Source organism: Petaurus breviceps, unplaced genomic scaffold, assembly GCF_028583685.1.
Source record: "Petaurus breviceps papuanus isolate PSGF00001 unplaced genomic scaffold, PetGlider_PUasm1.0 98, whole genome shotgun sequence".
Taxonomy (NCBI): Eukaryota; Metazoa; Chordata; class Mammalia; order Diprotodontia; family Petauridae; genus Petaurus; species Petaurus breviceps.
In genome coordinates, this window is record NW_027187460.1 from 6,483,673 (window position 1) to 6,506,109 (window position 22,437).

The following is a 22,437-nucleotide window of genomic DNA, read 5'->3' on the forward strand; positions in this document are numbered from 1 at the left end:
CAGTGAAACACAAGCTCTATTATAAAAAAAAGGCGCCTGAGAAAATATTAAAATTACTAAACGATTTGTCTACTTTCTCATTATGTATAAAATTGTTATGGGAATAATAAACACATATATGGAAGATACTTAATAAAGTTATGATAAGGTAACAAGCCGGCTTCTGCCTATAATATTCTACAGTAGACCATGAATACAGTTATATAATTCATTTAAAAGTGCAGAGAATATAAAACTTCATATTACTTGTTAGAAAAAAAAGAATTTAATCTAGTAAAACAAAAATACTACCTTTTAAACTTTTCTTCATTGATATTTCTTCCATGTTTATGTTACAACCCTAAGATTCCTGGAAAGATACAATATAGGTAGTTGTCTTTGTCTTTTTCATTTGTACTACTAAAGGAGATGCTGTCTGGTGTAATGGATAGGAAGTTGGCCTTGAAGACCTGGGTTTCATTCCTGCCTCTGACATATACTGGTTCTCTGACTTTAGGTAGTTCACCTAACTAAAATTATAAAGTGCAGAAAAGATGCTGACCTTAATGTTACCCCTTACAAGACATTACTTCTACTGATAAAAATCACAGGTCCACCCCCTATCCCTTCACTATTCTCTTTTCATTGATAAAACAGAGCTATATACTCATCAGAGGCATGATCATGGAGGACACGGTGGTCACAGTCCAAATAGAAAGGGGTTTCCTTTGTAGATGTTCCTATTTGCCAGTGACTTTATGATTTTACTAAGCCATAGAAATTGTAGACCCTCTAAATATCTGTAATCATCCAAAAGAATTTGGCTTAACTATTCATAAAGAAATGTAGTTAAAGAGTACTTATTGTCCAGACTGATATGCGTTTTGGGCATCCCACAATATGTCTCTCAATACCTATATCTTGTACAGTCATGCCAAACGAACAATGATTTGACTAGGAAGCTTAGAATTGGATAGCAGGAAGGGAATAAACTGTGTTGAGAAATCATGCAACACTTTTAACTTCAACCTTCACTTTTCTTAAATTCAACGTTTCCAATACTGAGCACATTATTCCCCACTTCTCCCCAGTATCCCCTGGCCTCTTTTTTTCCTCATTATTATTGAGGATATTACTATCCTCTTCATCATTCCAGCTTGCAACCCAGGTGTCCTCCTTCATTCCTCCCTCTCTCTCACCCCCATGTCCAATCTGTTGCCAAAGCCTGTCTTTTATTTTTGTCACATTTCTCACATAGGGCCCCTTCTCTCTTCTGACACTGCCACCACTCAGGTGCTGGCTCTTATCACCTCACACCTGAACTATTGCAATAGCCTGCTGGTTGGATTCCCTGCAGTAAGTCACCCCTCACTCCAGTCCATCTTGCATTCAGTTATCAAAGCGATCTTAATAAGGCTGACCGTGTCACTATCCTACTACATGAAGTCTAGTGACTCTCTTCCACCTCCAGGATCAAATGTAAAATTCTTTATTTGGAAAAAGTTCTTCCTAACCTGCCCTGCCCCCCTTTCTGTTCTTTTTATAACCACCTAATCCAACCCTTCCCACACATACCCCTGCCCCAGTTCTTTAATGCTTGTCACTTGCTTCTCTCAAAATCAAAGAATGTATAGCTGGAAGCTACTGTAGAGTTTTCTAAACCCAGATTGGAGTAGGAATCCTTTCTACAACATCCTTGAGAAAGAGCTATCCAGCCTCACCTCAGAGAGTTCCAATGGAGGAGGAATTTTATCTTGTGCCGTTGAATTAAACTTTTGGACAGCCCTAAATGTTATGAAGTTTGTTTCTTGCATTGAACTGAAAGTTATCCCTTTGCAACTCCTTGCAAATTCTGCCCTCTGGGGATGAACAGAGCAACTAATCCTTCCACCTGAAACTGCTTCAAATACTTGAATGCAACTGATTATTATGTTCCCCTTAGTCTTCTCTTCTCTGTGTGAAATAGTTCTTTTATGCAATTTGTGTGTGGCAAAATTTACAGTATTTTATGTTTTTTGCCATCCTGCTTTTCAGAAAGAAAGATGAAAACATATGGCATCTAGGTGGTACAATGCATAGAGTGCTGGACTTGGAGTCAGGAAACCTGAGTTCAAATTCTGCCTCATTCAACCACTAAATATTTATTAAACGCTTAGTATATGCCAGGTACTCTGCCTAACATGTATGATTGTATAAACCTGAGCAATTTGCTTAATATTCCATGCCTTGGTTTCCTCATCTGTAAAATGGGGATAATAGCATTTATCTCCTAGAGTTTTCATAAGGTTCAAATGAAAGAACATGTTAAAGTGCTTTGTAAACCTTAAAGAGCTATATAAATGCTAGCTGCCATTATTATTATTATTATTACTGTTACTATCATCATAATCACATTTTGTTTTAAATTCACCAGAAAGAGTTTGCCTTTGGAAAGACTTCTCAGGTGAATTCACATATAAGATGATGAATCCTTTTGTAGAATGCCTAAACCCACACATATATTGTAAATCTGGATTTGTGGGATCCTCATTATTTACTTACCATGATACAAGACATATTGCTGTTCTAAGAATAGAACTTCTTTTCTCATTTTCTAGATATAGAATAAGACATTTATGCTTATTTTTTGTTCTTTGGCTAATAGCCAGTTTTTAGCTCATTGAGACAAATTTCCTCCTTTTTCTCTGTGTTGCAATTATTAATGTGTGACACATTTCATAGCAATCTTGGTGAAAACTGAATTGCATACCGTGATATTCTTTGCCTCTTCCCCATTTGCTAAACATTAATATCATTAGAAGATTTTAGCAAGCTAGTCGGTTATAATGACTTTAAATCCTAGGGAAACATTAGGTTCTTACTCCTTATCATTTATATTCCTGTTCCTGAAGTGAAGGCTGAGTTGTATTACACGAATCAGAAGAACCATGTTTGAATCCAGGTTTTTCCATTAACCTCATTTATAAAATGAAGATAATCATACTTCAGCTATATGTTGTATAGGATTATCCATTCAAATTCAGCAGATCAATTAAACAGTTATTAAATAGATCAAAAAAATTTATTAAGCACTGCATATCTCACAGGCACCTTGCTAAATCCAGGGGGAAAAAACTAACCACCCAGTTACTTTTTTTAGGGAGCATAAATCTGTGATCAGATAAAAAAATAAACTGATAAATAAATGCAAGATAATTTGAAGGAGAGATCACTGACCCCTCTAGGGAATGTGGGGGACAGTTTATGCAATGACACAGAGAAGGGAGCCAGAATGTAAAAATGGGGGAGGAGTTTGTAGGCCAGTTTGACTGGTAAGTAGATTGTTTGATCAGGAGTAATGTGAAAGAGAACTTGAAAGGTAGGCTGGAACCAGACTGTGGAGGGCTTTAAATGTCAGGCTGAGGGATTTTTATTTTATCCTAGGGGCAGTAAAGAGCAGCTGAAGATTTTCAAGCAGGCATGACATTGTCAGATCTTAAGTTTTAGAAAGACTATTTTGTCATCTTTGTCAGTTTTGGGCTTTGGTAGCTTTGTAGTGAGGGGGGAGACTGGAAACAGGGAAGCCAATTAAAAGATTGTTGTAGTCTAGGCTAGAAATGATGATGACCCAAAGTGTGATCAAAGTTTTGTGTAAGGGAGCAAAGATAGAGGACAATAGATTGGGATACTTAAGGTCAAATGTAGGATTTTAAGGAAGTAAGTCCTGTATAGGCAGCTAGGTGACATAGTGGGTAGAGTGCTGGGCCTAGCTTTCAGGAAGACCTGAGTTCAAATTCTGCCTCTGACATTTTCCAGCTGTGTGACCCTGGGCAAGTCACTTAACCTCTTTCTTAATCCACTGCAGAAGGAAATGGCAAACCACTCTAGTGTGTTTGCCAAGAAAACCTCATGGATAGCATTGGGCTACTGTGGTCTATAGAGTCATGAAGAGTCAGACATGACTGAACAGCAACAAAATCCTGTAAAGTACTATATCATTGTGGACTATTTTCCTAGTATCTGGTGTGACATATCCTCCTCTTGAGAATTTAGAGCCCTTCATAGGTTAGGTGTCTGATGGTACGTACTGGCTAAATTTATGGAATGATTCCAGTTGTTCTCTTTCCCCTTTTTCAACAAATTCAGCAAATAGTCATTAAGTTGTATTATAGATCATGTACTTTGCTTTGTGCTAGCTGTATAATGATAAGAAATCACAGGGGAGGCTAGGTGGTGCAGTGAATAGAGCACCAGCCTTGGAGTCAGGAGGACCTGAGTTCAAATCCAGCCTCAGACACTTAATACACACACAAAAAAACTAGCAGTGTGACCTTGGGCAAGTCATTTAACCCCAGTTGCCCTCCAAAAAGCAAAAAAAAAAAAAAAAAAACCCAAATCCCCAAACAAAAAAACCCAAATCACATAGTTCTTCCAGTCATGGAATGTATACATTAATATATTATGAAATAAATAAACTTATGTGCATATAAATAAGATAGAAAGCTGATTGTGACTAAATGGCATTTTTTATGGAGTTAATACTCTATAAGTTTTATTTATTTTGCCTGATATCAGTTCAATTCACTAAATACTTATTAATCACTAGGGGACTGGATAGGGAAAAAAAAAGCTTTTAACACTTGCTCTACAGAAGCTTATAACGTAGTGTTGTTTTAGTCATGTCTAACTCTTAGTGATTCCGTTTGAGGTCTTCTTGGCAGAGATACTGGAATGGCTTATCATTTCCTTTTCCAGCTCATTTTGCAGATGAAGAAACTGAGGTAAATAGGGTTAAGTGACTTGCTTAGGGTCAGAGTGACCCTGACATTCAGCTAGTGAGTGTAAGAGGTTGAATTTGAACTCAGGTCTTCCTGACTCTAGACCCAAGCTCTGTTGCACCACCTAGTTGCCCGTAGCTGCATCCTTGTAGGAGGACACAATATATGCACAAGTAATTCTGATACAAAGTGGAATGTTTTAAGTGAATTATATGGGTACAAAACAAGTAGCCCAGAAAGGTGTGTGTATGGCAAGAACATTTCTGATTTCAGGAATGTGGGTCAAGTAAAGGTACCTAGTGGAAGTGGCATTTGAATTGTGACTTGAGGTTTGGCTAGAATTTCATTAGGCTGGAGATGTGAGGAGAAGGTATTCCAGGTGAAATTCTCAACAAGGAAGAGGAGTGAGATGGCATGGCGTATGTATTGTGGCTTACACGTGATGCAGTTCGGTTAGAGAATTAACTACATCTATTAATTTTTATGTATGAAACATTTGGATCAACAAATTAAGAAATAAATAAGCAAAAGTATTTGTTTGAGTCATTCCTCTCAATAAATTTGCTTTCAGATTTACATGACTCTTCACTAATTAGTGTTCTAATCTTGCCTTACTCGATTCCAATTAAATATAACATTTAGAGGAGCATTACTTGATTCTATTTTTAAGCTCTTTAAAAATGCCACCACTTTCCATATTGAACTTCTAAAAATAACTGTTATCTTTGAAAACATTATTCTTCAAACTGTGTTACAACTAGCATAATTATACACCAAATGTGGTCTTATTTGTTCTACATTAGTATTGATTCACATTTCTAACGTTTTAGGTCTTTTACTTGCAATTCCAACAAAGATTTATTCTTCATTTATTATACTTCAGATATTAAATATGATCAAATGACATTTTATGGAAATGATCAAATAGGAGAAGGTGCTCGTGTTCACTTACTATGTTGCTTTCCTTCCTGATCATACTTAAAGAGTATAATGTGCTATTCCTTTAAATGCTTCTTGTATTCTAGAATTCTATGATTATGATAGGACAGAGTCAGAATTATTAATCTACTTCATATAATTAATAATTCATCTAATTAATTTAATATTTCTTAAGTATCTCCTATGTAAAGTGCCCTGCACTAAGCCCTATGGAGATGAGGGATACAGGTATTAAATGAAACTTAATTTCTCCTTTGAGGGAGTTTATAATCTAGTATATCCAGAGAGTATCATAGGGGAGGAAACAATTTACAGCCAGCATGTCAGGTGACTATATTACTTTATAGAATCATGGGACCTTTTACTTGGAATAATCTTTCAAGGTCATCCTAAATTCTTCATGAAACATGACTCTCTCTTAGAGTAATTTTCTCTGCTGGAACATGTTTAGTGACAGAGATTCATCGCTCACAAGACAGCCATTTGTTTGTTAGAAATCTCTGGTTGTATTTAGAACTGAAATCTGAGTCCTTGTACTTGGTTCTAGTTCTGTCCCTTATGTCCATGTACTGATAATTCTTCTTTACCATCCTATTCAATGGCATTAATCATGTGCCCTTTAAATGCTCTCTTCAAATTCTTCAGTTTGTGATCTGAAAGTGTGATTAAATGATGAAATAATTTTGATTGAGAACAACTCATTCTGGAATTCCCTTTTGTATTTCTAAGTGATAGCAATGAACTACATTCTTTCTCATATACAGAGTCTTAAGAATCTTAGAAGGTAGGGGTGGCTAGGTGATACAGTGAATAGAGCACCGGCCCTGCAGTTAGAAGGACCTGAGTTCAAATCCAGCCTCAGTCCCTTGACACACTTAGTAGCTGTGTGACCTTGGGCAAATCACTTAATCCCAATTGCCCTGCCTTCCCTCCTCCAAAAAAAAAAAAAGAAGCTGTTCATGGTACTTATATACCGTGCATATTCAGCTGAAGTCATGGGCTGGATTCCCATTTAGGCCAGTAAGGTTCAGTTTGCCTTTTAACCATTCATTGCATTTTTAAGTGTTTATAACCACTGCTCAAAATTCAACTGAGAATATACCTGCTCTGTTGAATGGTGATTCTATAATATTATGTTTACCCATAAAGGGCACCATGGTAATCTACGGTATAATTGCTTGCCTTTTAAAAAATTAATCCATCTGCAATCAATAAACATTAACTAGCATCTATTGTATACTTTTGTTATTATTAGGTACAGGGTAGCTTGGTGGTGCAGTGGATAGAGCATTGGTCCTGGAGTCAGGAAAACCTGAGTTCAAATCCAGCCTCAGACACATTAGCTTTGTGACCCTGAGAAATTAATTTAACCCTGTTTACTTCACTTTTCTTATTTGCAAAATGAGCTGGAGAAGGCAAAGGCAAACAACTCCAGGATCATTGCCAAGAAAACCCCAAATGTGGTCACAGAGAACTGGATGCAACTGAAAAATGGCTGAACTACAATGGGGGATACAAAGACAAAATAATGGATACTCCTTGATCTCAAGGAGTTTATAGCTTTCAAGTAAGCAGTAGTTACATAGATAAGAGAATAAAATATGCAAAGTAAATACAAGGTAGTTTCTGGAGGTAGGGAGGCACTAATAGCTGACAGCAGAGTTGGGGTGGATCAGAGTGGAGGAAAAAGACAGGTAAGTCTTCATATAGACTTGACAGACGGAGACTTGAGAAGGGAGTATATTTGGGATGACAGACACACCATATGTAAAGGCATGACGATGAAATGGAATTTGTACAAAGATGTAATGGCAAGCAAAGAAGTAGTTACCTCCTTGTTTCAGCTATTTAATTAGTTAGCACCTTGTTTCAGTTCAAGTTTCTTTGGAGCCTTGCCCATGATTATATCAAGTCTTTGTTAAGAAACAGAACTTGTGAAACCCACAGTGGGAGGGACTCGCCAAAAACAGGAACAGGAAGGACGTAAGAGGTGGGTAGAACAGGCAGGAGCTAATGACCATATATAAGGAGAAGCTCAAGCTGGGAGAGAGCAGAACTGAGAAGGGCACACTTGTGGTGGCAGAGCTGAGAAGGGGGAATCTTGTGGTGTCTGGCACTCTGTTTATCTATTCTGCCTGTGTTGACTTGTGTTTGTTACTTTGTACTTACTGGAAGCCCTGAAAGAGGATTTTCTTGTTGTGTGTTTACAGAAGTCCTGGAGGAGGGTTTCAGAGGTCCTGGGACTATACTGACAATTTGTGTTGAGTCCTCAAACCTTGTTTGTAAGTCTGTGTTGATTTCACAGGCAGAAAGTGAATTGATGATGGTGCTGGCAATGTGTATGAATGTTGTTTTGGCTCTGTTAAGCTTTGTCTTCCCAGAAACAGAAACTGTGAAGGACTTGAGGTGTACTAGACATTGTGAGCTTCAGTATGCTCTGGAGAGCTGCTCATGCTTAGCTTTACACTTATAGATAAGAGGTAGAATGTTGTGTAGGGACAGTAGCAAGTAGGCCTTTTTTACATGGGATGTGACTTGGTCAGGCCTTTATTTTAGGCTTTGCAGTAGAGAGTTTGCAAAGTGCAATGAGGTGCAGTAAGCCTGCAGAGTAAGGCTAGAGCCAACTTTATATTCCAAATAGATGAATTTACTTTTGATCTTAGTGAAAGGAAGAAAGGAAATAAAAAAATGAAGATAAAAATAGGCATTTGTAAAGCTCCTGCTATATGCAGACATGGTGTTAAGTGCTATGCAAACTTTATCTCATTTAATCCTCTTAACAACCCAGAAGGTAGGTGCTATTATTTATTTTTTTGGAGGGGGCAGAGAAGGCATTTGGGGTTAAGTAATTGGCCCAAGGTCACCTAGCTACTTAAGTGTCAAGTATCTGAAGCTGGACTTGAACTCAGGTCTTCCAGACTCCAGGGCTGGTACTCTATTCACTATGCCACCTAGCTGCCCCACTAGATGCTATTATTATCCCCATTTTACATTTGAAGAAACAGAGACAGGCACAGGTTAAGTAACTTGCCCAGTGTCAGAAAGTTAATAAATGTCTGAGGCTGAATTTGAACTCAGATCTACTAGCACTCTGCAAGTTCTGCTAACTAGGAAGTTACTGAAGTGTTTTAAGCAAGAGAGTAACATTGGTAGACATGTGTTTTAGTGAACTATTAAAGTTATATGTAGGATAGACTGGAGAGAATAAAGACGAAATAGACAAATTTGAAGTCTATTACAGTGGCCCAGGTGAGAGTTGATGAGATACTGAATTAGGGAAGTGGTTGTGTGGATGAATGGAATGTGGCAGGTACAAGAGGTGTGAAGGAAGAAACACCAAGGCTTGGTAACTGATTGAGTGTGTAGAGTCAGGGAGAATGAAGAGTTTAGGATTACTACAAAGTTTTGAAGCTGGATAAATGGGAGGATGGTGATGCCTTCAGCATGAATAGGGAAATTAGGAGGAAAGTTCAGTTTGGGAGAAAAAGATAAAATTTTGTTTTAAACATGTTGAATTGGAGATGTTTGTGAGATGTCTGCACAGAAAGGGCCGGTAGGAAGTTGGTGGTATGAGACTAGAGTTTAGGAGAGTGACTAGTGCTGCATGTGTAGATATCATAGCCTTTTTATAGAGATGATACTTGAACCCATTGAAACTGGTACAGTCACCAAGGTAGAAGGAATAGAGAGCACAATGAAAAGGTGCCAGCACAGATACTTTAGGCACACCCATAATTAGGGGATGGGACACTCATGATGATTAAGCACAGAAGACCAGGCAGGTAGCTGCATTTATTTCATGGCTTGTATTTTTCCTTCATTAGTAAATTTTAAAATAGTTCTTATAGCATTACCTTGATTTGTGTCTTTATTCTGTAGCTCTTCCTTTGGTTTTTGTTTCACTGGCTGTAATGGAAAAAAAAATAAAATAGGAAGACCCCAGTTTGAATTATTTCTTTTCTACTCACTTTGTGAAGTCTTCTTGGTCAAGGTGATCTGGAGATTCTTTCCAGTTCTAGCATTCTGTAATATGTATCAGTTGAGCTTCACTTCCCTCATTTGTAAAAAGGCAATAATAATATTTTTACTACTTTACATTCTAGGGTTGTGAGGAAAGCATTTTGTGATAGATACAAATGTGAATGATTATCATCATCATTATTATTATCTACTACTTGACTAAAAATGATTTTTCCTGTACAAGTATAATTCTTCATGTTTAACCTGAAATTGAATGGAAAAAACGGCTTGTAATGTTTTTTTTTTTGGTTCCATTTGAATCAATAGGCGTGTTAAACTGTTGAACCTCCCAGCCAGCCTTCGGCCCCAGAAAATGAAAAGCTTACTGGGTCAAAACATGTCAACCAAGAGCCCCTTCATTTACTCTCCAATTATTGCACATAACCGTGGAGAAGAGCGAAGCAAGAAAATAGGTGGGTATTTTTAGCTCTAAGAACCATGTTTTGGGATTTGCATTTTCTTCACCCTTTTTTTCCCCTTTGATTTGAATGAGTGATATTTGAATTTAATACTGTACATGCATTCATTTTGTAGACTTTCTACAGTACTTTAGATGTCTAGCCAGCCTGCGAGGCATTTGCACATAGACATCCTTTTAAAAATACATAGTAAATTGGTTTATTCCCCCTCATTTCCCTTTTTCTTTATACTCTCCCATTTGCTGACCTCATTAGATCTTGTGGGTTTAATTATAATCTCTTTGCAGATGACTCCCAGATCTCTATATCTCTTCCTAGTCTCTCAGCTCTGACCCTGTACTGCCAACTGCCTGTTGAACATTTCTAACTGAGTGTTTTATGGACATCTCAAATACAACATCTCTGAAACAGAAATCATTATCTTTACCTCTCAAGTTCCTAGGTTTAAATACCTCAGTTTAAAATATTAATTCACAAACATTGATGGTACAGATGTGGGTAGACAAAAACTCATGTGAAAAAGATCTATGGGTTTTAGTGGACTTCGGGTGACCTGGCAGTGTGATTTAGGAGGTAAACAAGTTGTCTCAATATGTGTGAATGAGAAGTTCAGTGTCCAGAATGAGGAGGGTGGTATCTCTGCTCCTCAGCTCTCTTTAGGACCTACCTAGAATGTTGTTTTCAATTCTAGACAACATATTTTTGGAGGGCCATTGATAAGATGGATCATGGGTCTTGAGATTTGATGGGGCCCAGGGAAAGCTTCCCAGAGGAGCCGCTGTGTAAGTTGTTTCAGGAGATTTGTAGCATCATGGATTTAGACTTAGAAGGGACCTTTGAGATCTGGGACTAGGGGCGGGGATTCTGTGGCCTCTAGGCCACATGTGGTCTTCTAGGTATTTGGGTTCAACTTTTTGACTAAGTCCAAGTTTTGCAGAACAAATCCTTTTATTAAGCAATGTCTGGTCCAACTTATTTATTTTGCAGATGAAGAAACTGGTACAGAGATGTTAAGTGACTTGTCTGAGATTATACAAATAGTAGCAAAGGTGCTTCTCCTAACTCAGTGGCGTGGTTTCCAGTCCATAGCATTTCTTTTTAAGCATTGTGACATTGTGTTCAGAATGCACAATGACAGCTTCAGTAGGGGCAAGAAAGCATGAGGAATATATTATTCCTGTTTAGATGGTAGAAGTAGTATGAGATATGGTTAAGAAGGTAATGTTTCTTCAGACTGTGGTGGGCCTTCATTGATAATGTCATTTGATAATTTTGATATAGAGGTCCATTGGAGTTGTATTCTCAGGCAAGGCATTCCAGCCTAGTTTGGGCCCAAGTGTTATCAGTGACTATTTCCCCACATAATGTTACTGAGCCCATTTCACCAGGTTCCTCTAATTACCAAATGCAAAACACAGAAAGAATTCCAACTTTGTATCCTTATTCTTTCAGTTATTGCAGAAATGAGACATAACTTCCCAAAGCTCAAGCCCAAATTGGCAGGTTCCAACAGAAGCACATTTAAATATGAACAGTGAAGATGAGGAAGAACCCTAATGTTTCAGAAGTAAGGGAAATTGTTTTATACAACTCTGTAGCTGTTACTCTTGGGAGAATGTCACATCTCTCAAGCAGAAATTTGACCCACAAGAGTGGAGATAAAGCATCTAGTTGATATACAACCATGAGCCTTTGCAGCCCTTGACTTTTCTGGGCTCCTGGATATTGTAAGGAGAATGATTCGCAATCTGATTGGATTAACATTTTCCCTTTTATGTCTAATAGACAATAAACTCTTTGAGGGTAGGGGCTGTGCAATTTTTTCTTCTGGGTGCCCTCATTACTGAGCAATGTCTTCTTTCATGTACAGAATGCTTGGTAAATGGTTGTTTAATTGAATTGAATTCAATGCCTCAGGTTTTTTTCCTTCTTACTACACATGTGCATTGTTTCCTTTCCTTTTCATGAACTTATTACTGCTACTGCCCACCCAAGTTTACGTTGTAGTTTCTTCGAATATATTTTGTATTTACTTGTATTTCTATATTAGTCTTTTCTAATAGAATTAGAAAATTAGTAAGCTTCTTGAGTGGAAGAATTGTTTTATTTTTGTCTTTGTCTCCTCAGTACCTAACACAGTATCTGGCATATAATAGGCATTTGCTCATTGATTAATTGATAAATCAGAGCACATCCTTCATTAATTATACTTCAGTTGCCAATTGTCCCTGAATTTGATGGGAAGAGGCATGTTTGGTATATTTTAATAAGGTGTAAATAGGCCCTTCACTTTGGAATAGTGAGAAAGAAAAAAAATGAAAGGGTTTCTTTCCCTCATGAAACTTAATGTCACATCTTTTTCTAATTATTTCATAAGTAATAAGCCTTATTTTACATGAAGAATATATACCCCCTGAAGACTGGGTACTTGCTTTCTTCCTCTTTTGTACTGTCCCTTAGTGCCTAGGATAGACCTAATGATCAATAATACCTACTTATTTGACTTGATTTATAGGTATACATACATATATACATACATTGATTTACAGTATACATATATATGTATGTATACACACACAACCATAATCAGGAAGACAGAATAATTGAGCTATGGGACAGAAAGCCAATAGTTGCTGCCAGTAGCACTGCAGTGTAATGAAAGCTTCAGTTTCTCTCATTCCCAGGGGGTTTCTTGTCAGATTTTCAAAGCAGAATTAATCCCATTTTGGACACTGATTTTTTTTTCCCTTTTATATTTTCATAAGTTAATAAGCATTTATATATTTTCTCTCCTTCCTGCCTCTCCAATTCTTCCCTTTGGAAAAAGAAGAAAAACAAAACCTCTATAATAAATATGCATAGTTAAATAAAACAAATTCTCAAATTAGCCATGTTCAAAAATACATATCTCCTTCTGAATTTGAGTCTTATCACCTTTTTCTCAGGAGGTGGATAGTAAGCATGCTGTATCATCAGCCCTCTGGAATCACTAGATTGATTAGTTCTTATGTTATTCAAAGTTGTTTGTCTTTACAGTGTTTGTAGAAATTGTTCTCTTGGTTCTCTTCACTTCACTTTGAATCAGTTCATATAAGTAGTATCAAGTTGGTGTGGGGCGGAGCCAAGATGGTGGAGTAGAAGCACGACCTCCCCCCTGCTCCTGCTTCCACCTTCCCCAATCCATGTAAAAGGGGACTCTAAACAAACTTTGGAGCTACACAACCCACAAAATGACACAGAGAAGCTAACCTCCCACAGAGGACAGCCCAGTAGGCAGGCAGGAATGCAGAGCAGTGCTCTGGGAGCCGAGCCCAGCCCCACGCCAAGGCTTTAGCCCCAGGGTGGGCTTGACCAGCCACAGCCAGAGGAACTCCAGATCAGCAGCAGCTATGGCCATTTCCAGATTTATCGACACACAGATGCGAAGTACAAAGTGAGAGGTCAGTGTAGTCTGGACTTTGGGACCCAGTAGGTGGGAGTGCCTGGCTTTTGCCCCCGGGGTGAGAAGCTGCTGAGGCGCTGGCACAGCTAGCCAATGCCATGTGGCAGCTTCAGCTCCTGGCCTGTAGAGTGTAGGGGGACTAAGCACCAGTCGGAGGGGTAATTGTTCTTGCTTTAACCTGCTTGGATCTGGATTGCAGTCTAGGGTGGAGACCTCAGAGAGGGCACCCATCTAATACCTCCGGCAACTGAGAAAACCCCGGCGTTTGGGACGAAAGCTCCCCTGTCTGGTAGCAGAGTCCTACTGTGGCAAAAAGCCCAGGAGTCAAGTGACTGAGGGGCAACATGACCAGGCAAAGGAAACAAAGCAGACAGAAGATTCCAACATTACACTCCTATTTTGGGGACAAAAAGGGTCAAAGCATGGAACAGGAAGAAGACAGTGAAGTCAGAACTCCTGCACCAAAAGCTTCAAAGGAAAATACAAGCAGGTTACAGGCCATAGAGGACCTTAAGAAGAAGATAAGAGAAGTGGAGGAAAAATTGGGAAGAGAAATGAGAACAATGCAAGAAAATTATGAAATGAGAGTCAACAGCCTGAGGAAAATAACACTTTAAAAAACAGACTGACTCAAATGGCAAAAGAGGCTCAAAAAGGCAATGAGGAGAAGAATGCCTTAAAAAGTCGAATTTGCCAGATGGAAAAAGAATCTCAAAAGCTCAATGAGGAGAATCATGGCTTCAGAATTAGACTGGAGCAAATGGAAGCTAATGACTTTATGAGAAATCAAGATGTTGTCAAACAGATCCAAACAAATGAAAGAATAGAAGGCAATGTGAAATATCTCATGGGAAAAACCACTGACCTGGAAAATAGATCCAGGAGAGATAATTTAAAAATTATTGGACTACCTGAAAGCCATGATCAAAGTAAGAACCTAGAAATCATCCTCCAGGAAGTTCTCAAAGAAAACTGCCCTGATGTTTTAGTGCCAGAGGGCAAAATAGAGGTTGAAAGAATCCACTGATCACCTCCTAAAAAAGATCCCAAAAAGAAAACTCCTAGGAATATTATAGCCAGGTTCCAGAATTCCCAGATTAAGGAGAGAATATTATAAGCAGCCAGGAAGAAACAATTTGAATATTGTGGAAACACAATCAGGATAACTCAGGATCTGGCAGCTTCTACACTGAGGGATCACAGGGCTCAAAATATGATATTCCGGAGGGCAAAGGAGCTGGGATTAAAACCAAGAGTCACCTACCCAGCAAAACTGAATATCATGTTTCAGGGAAAAATATGGTCTTTCAGTGGATTAGAGGACTTTCAAGCATTCTTGCTGAAAAAACCAGAGTTGAACAGAAAATTTGACATTCAAATACAAGAAGCAAGAGAAGCATGAGAAGGTAAACAGGGAAAAGAAACCATAAGGAACTTATCAAAGTTGAACTATTAACATTCCTACATGGAAAAACAATAATTGTAACTTATGAAGCTTTTCTCAGTAGTTGAAGGGAATATATATATATGTCTATATATGAGGGTATATGGGCATATGAATACATATGTGAATGTGTGTATATATGTTTACAGGTATACATAGATAGAGGGCACAGGACCAATTTAACAGGAAGGGATGATACTTAAAAGGTGAAATTAAGAGGTGAGAGAGGAATATAATGAGAGGAGATGGGGAGAGACAGAATGGGGTAAACTATCTCATACAGAACAGGCAAGGGGAAATGGTTACAATGGAGGAGAAGAATAAGAAGGCAAAAGGGAATGGGTCAACCTTATTCCCATCGAATTTGGCTTGAGGAGGGAATGAAATACACATTAAATAGGGTATCTCACCCTACAGGAGAGTAGGGCGGAAGGGGATGAGAAGAGGGATGATGGAAGGGAGGGCAGACTGGAGGGAGGGAAGTTGGAAACAGCCACTTTTGAGAAGGTATGGGATCAAAGTAGGGAATAGAACAAGTGGGAGGTGGGATAGGATGGAGGGAAATATAGTCAGTCTTTTACAATATATCTACCATGTTATTGTTTTGCATTAGCCACACATGTACATCCTATACTGAACTGCTTATCTTCCCAGTAAGGGAGGGTGACAAGGGAGGAAGGGAATGAATCTGGAATTCAAAGTTTTAAAATCAAATATTCAAATATGTATATATATATATATATTTATGTGTGTGTGTGTGTGTATACTATTAACAGTACTATTTTACATGTAATTGGGAAATAAGATATACAGGCACTGGGGCATAGAGATCCACTGGAAAAGTCGAAAGGGGTATGGGAGAAAATATGGGAGAGAGCAGATTGGAGGAGGGGATATCCTGTGGGAATGCTATTTTGGGGGGGTGGGTAGGGGAAAAATGGGGAGAAAATTTGTAACTTAAAATCTGGCGGAAATGAATGATGTAAATCAGAAGTTAAAGCTTTTTGGAAAAAAAAGAAGGCTCGAATAAAAGAAAATAGGAAAGTGAAAAAAAATGAGGAGTAGTATCAAGTTTCTGGTTCAGCACAGGACTGAAACCATCTCTTTCATAATTTTTTATGGTGTGATAATTTTTCATTACATTCACCTAAAATACTTTATTTATCTATTCCTTAGCAATGTATACACAGCACTCTCTCTTTCTCAAATATATTTACACACACATAGATACACACATGTTTAGGTGTATATGTTTTTGCATATACACAAATACATACATGCGTTCATATGTTTCCTCTTTCTTTGATCTCTTTAGGATTTAGGCTGTTGTAGTTTTGCCAGGTCAAAGGTAATACATGGTTTTTTACTTTTAGGGATAAATTTCAATTGCTTTACACAATGGTTAGACCAATTTATGCTCCACCAGCAGTATATTAATGTTACTGTTTTTCTGCAGTCCTTCCAACATTTTTCAAGGATCTTTTTGGTATCTTTGCTGATCTACTTGATTTGAGGTGGAAACTCAAGAGTGCTTTAATTTAAATTAAGTTATTGGAAACATTTTTTCATATAGCTATTGATAGCTCACATTTTATCTTTTGAAAACTATCTACGCTTTAACCTATACTAGTGTTTCTTAAATTTGGGAGCTGATTTTGTTGCCAGAAAGAAGAATGAGAGAGCAGGTTGCCTCATAGATGTTGCTGAGCCATATGACTACATTTCTGGGAACCTGTGTGGTTTTTCGTAGGTCTCTGTATTTGTTTTTCATTGTTGCATGTTATTGGTTAGAGTCTTTTGTAGTGGTCTGTACTGTAAACTTATGAAAGTGTTAAGGATAGTGTACATCAAGAAGGGCTGGACAATGAGAACTTTGTCATAAGGTTGTCAATATTTGTGTTCTTGACATCACCTTTTGAGACTTACTGTCTTTTTTCAGGTTTGCTTGTGTCAGACATAAGCAGTCAGAAGTCTCTGAACCCTGACTCCATATCTAAAGACATGCAACTTTTGCCTTAAAAACTTATTCAGAGGTCTAAATTGAAATCAATCTAAAGATGATGCAAATGTACATGATTGCTCATTTAAATCCCAGCTTGTTTTCCTGGTGTTACTAAATTTAAAAGCATTTCAAAGAAACTTATTCTGAGCATTTAATATAATAACTATATCATCTACAGGTAGAATGAACCTAATCAGCCCCCTGATAAATGGTTTTCTTGCTTAATTGGTATGATTGCCAGGGAAACAGATATAATGCCATGTATTCCAGGTATTCTAAACACAATAGATAAGTGGTAGGCAATTTTGTCTGTACTTAATCTACTATGAGTTCATTAGGATGAAGTGGTGTTTTCTGGCTAAACTTATATGTCTTTACCTAACCCCACCCCATTCCTACCATTTCTTTTCTTCTTGTTCTTGCGAAAGTAGAGCAAGGTAGGACTGGACCCAACGGGTAAAAATTATACGAAGGATGTTTTTTGCTGAGTATTAGAAGGAACTTTCTAATAATCTTGGCTAAAGATGGTATGAGCTGATCTAATAGATGGTTATCTTCTTGAGGGCAAGGATAAGATCTTTAGCTTTTTACTATAGTACTTGGCATATTGTAAACCAGTATTTAATAAATGTTTTTTTAATTTCTTTGAATGAACTTGACTCAGTAGATCAGGAGTTTTCTACTATGAAAATTTTTTCAAGTAGAGAATAGATGACCACTTGTCCTAAATTAGAAATTCTCAGAGTTAGAAAGAACTTCAGAGGCCATCTAACTAAACTCATATCTGAAGATGAATCTCTTCTAAATTATCCCTTGTAGATGGTCAGTCTTTCCTGAGGAATTCCAGTCATGGGAACCCACTATCTCCTACAGATACCCATTCCAATTTTGAACAGCTATAGTTGTTAGGACGATTTCCCTTGTGTTTAGCTGAAGCCTGTCCATCAGTAGCTTTCACTCATTTCCTATATGACTTTATAAAAGGAGTTCATGTTTTAGAGTGTGTTGGACCAGACTGTGGATTCTTAAGCTGGAGTTTTAAAGCTTGTTTTTAAAATATTTAAGAAGTATTAGCTATTAACATTTTAATAACCATATTTCAGTAGAATTGATTTTCTTTGTGATTCTGTATGTTTTATTTCATGTATTTAAAAACATGATTCTGAGGAGTTCATAGCTTTTACCAGACTGCCAAAGTAGTAGTACATGTCTCAGAAAAGGTTAAGAAACCATGGCCTAGAATCATCCCTTTAGGTTCCTTTCAGGCTAAAAAAAAATGGAGATTTAACATTTGTTGTAAAGAGAACTCCTTTTATGACTTATAATAATGGAGATATTAGGTAACAGTATAAGATAGTAAATTCCATGAGAACAGGGACCATGTCTTATTTATTTTTCTATTTCCCATTCTGCCTTGCACAGGGCTTTGTATATATTAGGCATTTAGTAATTATTGTTGACCAGATTTAATAATGTTGACCAGATTTAAGTGATGAATTTTATAATAGAGATAATGGATGAATCAGATATTTTTAAACAGTGGACTCACCGATTAATTCAAGTTCTTGGCATAGTTATTTGGCTTGTTCTTATACTAATGATATAATATAAATGCAGAATCTTAGAGGAATCTAGGAGGCCATGGGTTCCACTCTTGTTTCTATATAGATAACTCCTCAGCTTTCTTTTTTCCTCTAGGAATTCTTGTAGTCTTATTGGCCAAACCATTTTTCCCCCTCTGAGGCTCTTCTTACAGTTATTCTCTTCTGGGTTTTCCTCTTGGGTGGTCCTAGGTCCATAATATTTGTTAATAGTTATTATCAGTGTGTTATTCTGTTTATTCACATATCTAGCCCTACATCTTGATGTGGGCTATAGTACTAAGGGCTGATACTTGCATAATAGATATCCAGCCCATTGTTTGTTCTGTACTTGAAACCTTTCATCTCCCACTATCCACCACCCATGGTTTTAATATTTCTGTATTGAATATCATTTCCTGTTCTTGAAGTTCTCTCTGTGCTTCCTTTGTGCTAAACTCATTTTCTGTCCTCACTGGAATTCTTGGTCATTCTACCTCACCTTACTTTCTTTGACCAGTGTTCCTACTTTATCTTTTTTTTTTTTTTTTGCTTTTTGGAGGAGGGAAGGCAGGGAAATTGGGGTTAAGTGACTTGCCCAAGGTCACAAGGCTAGTAAGTGTTAAGTATCTGAGTCCAGATTTGAACTCAGGTTCTCCTGACTCCATGGCCGTTGCTCTATGCACTATGCCACCTAGCCACCCCGTCTTTTTCTTCTCTTCGTAATCTTTTTTTTTTTTCTGGAAAACTTTATTTTTATTGTAGGTGGAATGGGACACAGCAAGTTAGATGATTCCAATTTTGTTGGCAACATCTAAAGCATCATAGTCTGGAGCAAGACAGACATAGGCCTTCTTCTCTCCCTTAGGCCAGATCAGTGTGTTGACCTTGGCCACATCGATGTCATACAGCTTCTTTACAGCCTGCTTGATCTGATGCTTGTTGGCCTTGACATCCACAATGAAGACTAGGGTGTTGTTGTCCTCAATCTTCTTCATAGCAGACTCGGTGGTCAAGGGAAACTTAATGATGGCATAGTGATTGAGCTTGTTTCTGCGAGGGGCACTCTTCCAAGGGTATTTGGGCTGCCTTCGAAGTCTCAGTGTCTTGGGTCGCTGGAAGGTGGGGGATGTTTGGATCTTCTTCTTTTTGTGGTTATGGACACCCTTCAGCACTGCCTTCTTGGCCTTCAAGGCCTTGGACTTGGCTTCTGTCCTGGGGGGGACAACAGCTTCCTTCTTCGCCTTTGGTGCCATGTTGGGGGAAAGGGCTTCTCTTCATAATCTTGATCTTTTAATTAGACAGTTCAAATTTACACTGTACTTTACCTCTAAATTCCTTTGTCTTTTGTCCTGTGGGCCTCCCTCTACTTCTGTCTGCTTTACATCACTACCTAGGTGTCCTGTAGGCACCTGAAACCTAACCTGTCCAAAAGAATTTTTTTCACTAACCTTATTTCTTCTCCTAGCTTCCCTCTTTCTGTTGAGGGTGCTGACCTTCTTCCAGATTCCTCTCCATATGCAATCCAGTGGAGCAGGTAGGGGTTGAAGTAAGTGGAGTACTGGCTCTGGAGTAAGGAAGACTCCTCGTTCTGAGTTCTAATCTGGCCTCAGACACTTACTAGTTGTGTGACCTTTGGAAATTCACTTTACGTTGGTTGTTTCAGTTTTCTCATCTATAAAATGCTCTGGAGAAGGAAATGGCAACCACTCTAGTATCTTTGTCAAGAAAAGCCCAAGCAAAGTCACGAAAAGTTGGACATTACTGAAAAATGACTCAACAACAATAACAGAAATCCAATCCATTCAGTTACCAAGACTTGTCAGTTATCTTTCTTCAATATCTTTCACTTCTGCCCTTTCCTGCTTGCTACAACCATCCTAGTCCAGGCCCTCATCCATTCTTGCCTAATATTTCATTAACTTTCTTTCTAATTGGTTTCCCTACATCCAATTTCTTCTCTCTTGAATCCATCTCATAAATAGTTACTGAGTTGATAATCTTAAAGTAAAAATCTTTCTATAGGGTCCTCTGCCTCAAGTAGTTTCAGTTGCACCCTATTGTCTCCATGTTAAACTGTAGATTTCTCTCTTATTTTAAGCCGGCTGTCTCTAGCCTGTATTTCCATCCTGATTACATATTCCTTTCCTCGTGCTTCTTGTTTTCTGTACTTCAACGAAACCCTCATGCTTGCTCTTCTTTGGCCATGTCCTTCCATCTTTTGTTTCCATTCCCTTTCCTAGGGATGTTTTCCTTTAGCTCTGCCTCTTGGAGGCTTAACCCTAGTCCACCTGATTCAGGAAGCCTTTCCTGATTCCCTTGGTCACCTTCTCTGAGTACTGTGTATTTATTTTCTATATGTCTTGTATTTATTTGTCTGTGAACATGTTTTATTCCATAGGAGAATTTAATTTACTTGAAGGCAGAGACTATCTCACTTTTGTCTTTTGTGTCCCTAGTGCCTAGACATACTAAGTCTGATAAGTGTGTGTTGATTGATTGATCTTGACTCTGGAATCCAGGGCCCCCCTTATACTCCCTGGTCATGGGAGTTGGGCTAAGTCATTTGCTGCTTAAATTTCACATGTACCCTTTATTTTTACTATGCCCAATATTAGAACATGTAGCATTTTTATTTTATTTTTTATTAATAGTATTTTTTTGGTAATACTCTTATACACTAATACTGGCCTGTAGATTTTTAGAATCACATGTCTGCATTTTCTATCTTACACTCTCTATAAATTGAACAGTGTATACCTGAGTGAGTTATCATTCCTTAGGAATATTAAGTATTAATGAATAAGAATCCTTAAAAGCATTTTTCCCTTTTTCAAATGCTTTATTTACTTCTAGTCTACATCAATCATTTCGACAAGATTTTGAGTTACAAATTTTCTCCCCTAACCACCACCCCAAAATAGCAATCTTACTGGATATATCCTCCTCCAATCTGCTCTCTACCATATCTTCTGCCATACCCCCTCCAATTTTCCAGTAGGGCACGGTGGAACTCTGTGCCCCAGTGCCTGTATATCTTATTTCCCAGTTACATGTAAAGTAATATTAAAAATAGTATATAAATATATATATATATATATATATATATATATATCTTTTAAACATTTGATTTTAAACCTTTGAATTCCAAATTCTTTCCCTTCCTCCCTTGTCACCCACCCTTACTGGGAAGATAAGCAATTCAATATAGATTGTACATGTGTAACTATGCAAAACATTTCCATAGTGGATATATTGTAAAAGACTGACTATATTTCCCTCCATCCTATCCCACCTCCCACTTGTTCTAGTCTTTACTTTGATCCTGTCCTTTTTCAGAAGTGGGTGCTTCCAACTTCCCTTCCCCCAGCCTGCCCTCCCTTTCATCATCCCCCCTCTCATCCCCTTTCCCCCTACTCTCCTGTAGGGTGAGATACCCTATTTAGTGTGTATGTCATTCCCTCCCTAAGCCAAATTCAATGAGATTAAGGTTGACCCATTCCCTTTTGCCTTCCTGTTCTTCCCCTCCATTTTAACCATTTTCCCTTACCTCTTCTATAGGAGATAGATTACTCCATTCTGTCTCTCCCCATCTCCTCTCATTATATTCCTCTCTCACCTCTTAATTTCACCTTTTAAGTATCATCCCTTCATATTAAATTGGTCCTTTGCCCTCTATCTATGTATACCTGTACACATATATACACACACTCACATATGTATTCATATGACCATATACCCTCCTATATAGACATATATATGTATACATATATCTATATCAATCTGTTCTGTCTGTCTATCTATCTATCTATCTATCTATCTATCTATCTATCTATCTATCTATCTATCTATCTA

General features: G+C 37.9%; 1 protein-coding gene across 3 annotated transcripts in view; it reads left to right on the plus strand.

The window, feature by feature from the left end:
- TRAPPC9 (trafficking protein particle complex subunit 9) overlaps positions 1 to 22,437 on the plus strand; it is a 1,063,197-nt gene that overhangs the window by 186,654 nt on the left and 854,106 nt on the right. For all 3 annotated transcript variants that reach the window (XM_069081231.1, XM_069081230.1, XM_069081232.1), the window contains one exon: positions 9,963 to 10,108. In XM_069081231.1, the coding sequence (XP_068937332.1) occupies positions 9,963 to 10,108 (146 nt within the window). The remainder of the gene's footprint in view (positions 1 to 9,962; positions 10,109 to 22,437) is intronic.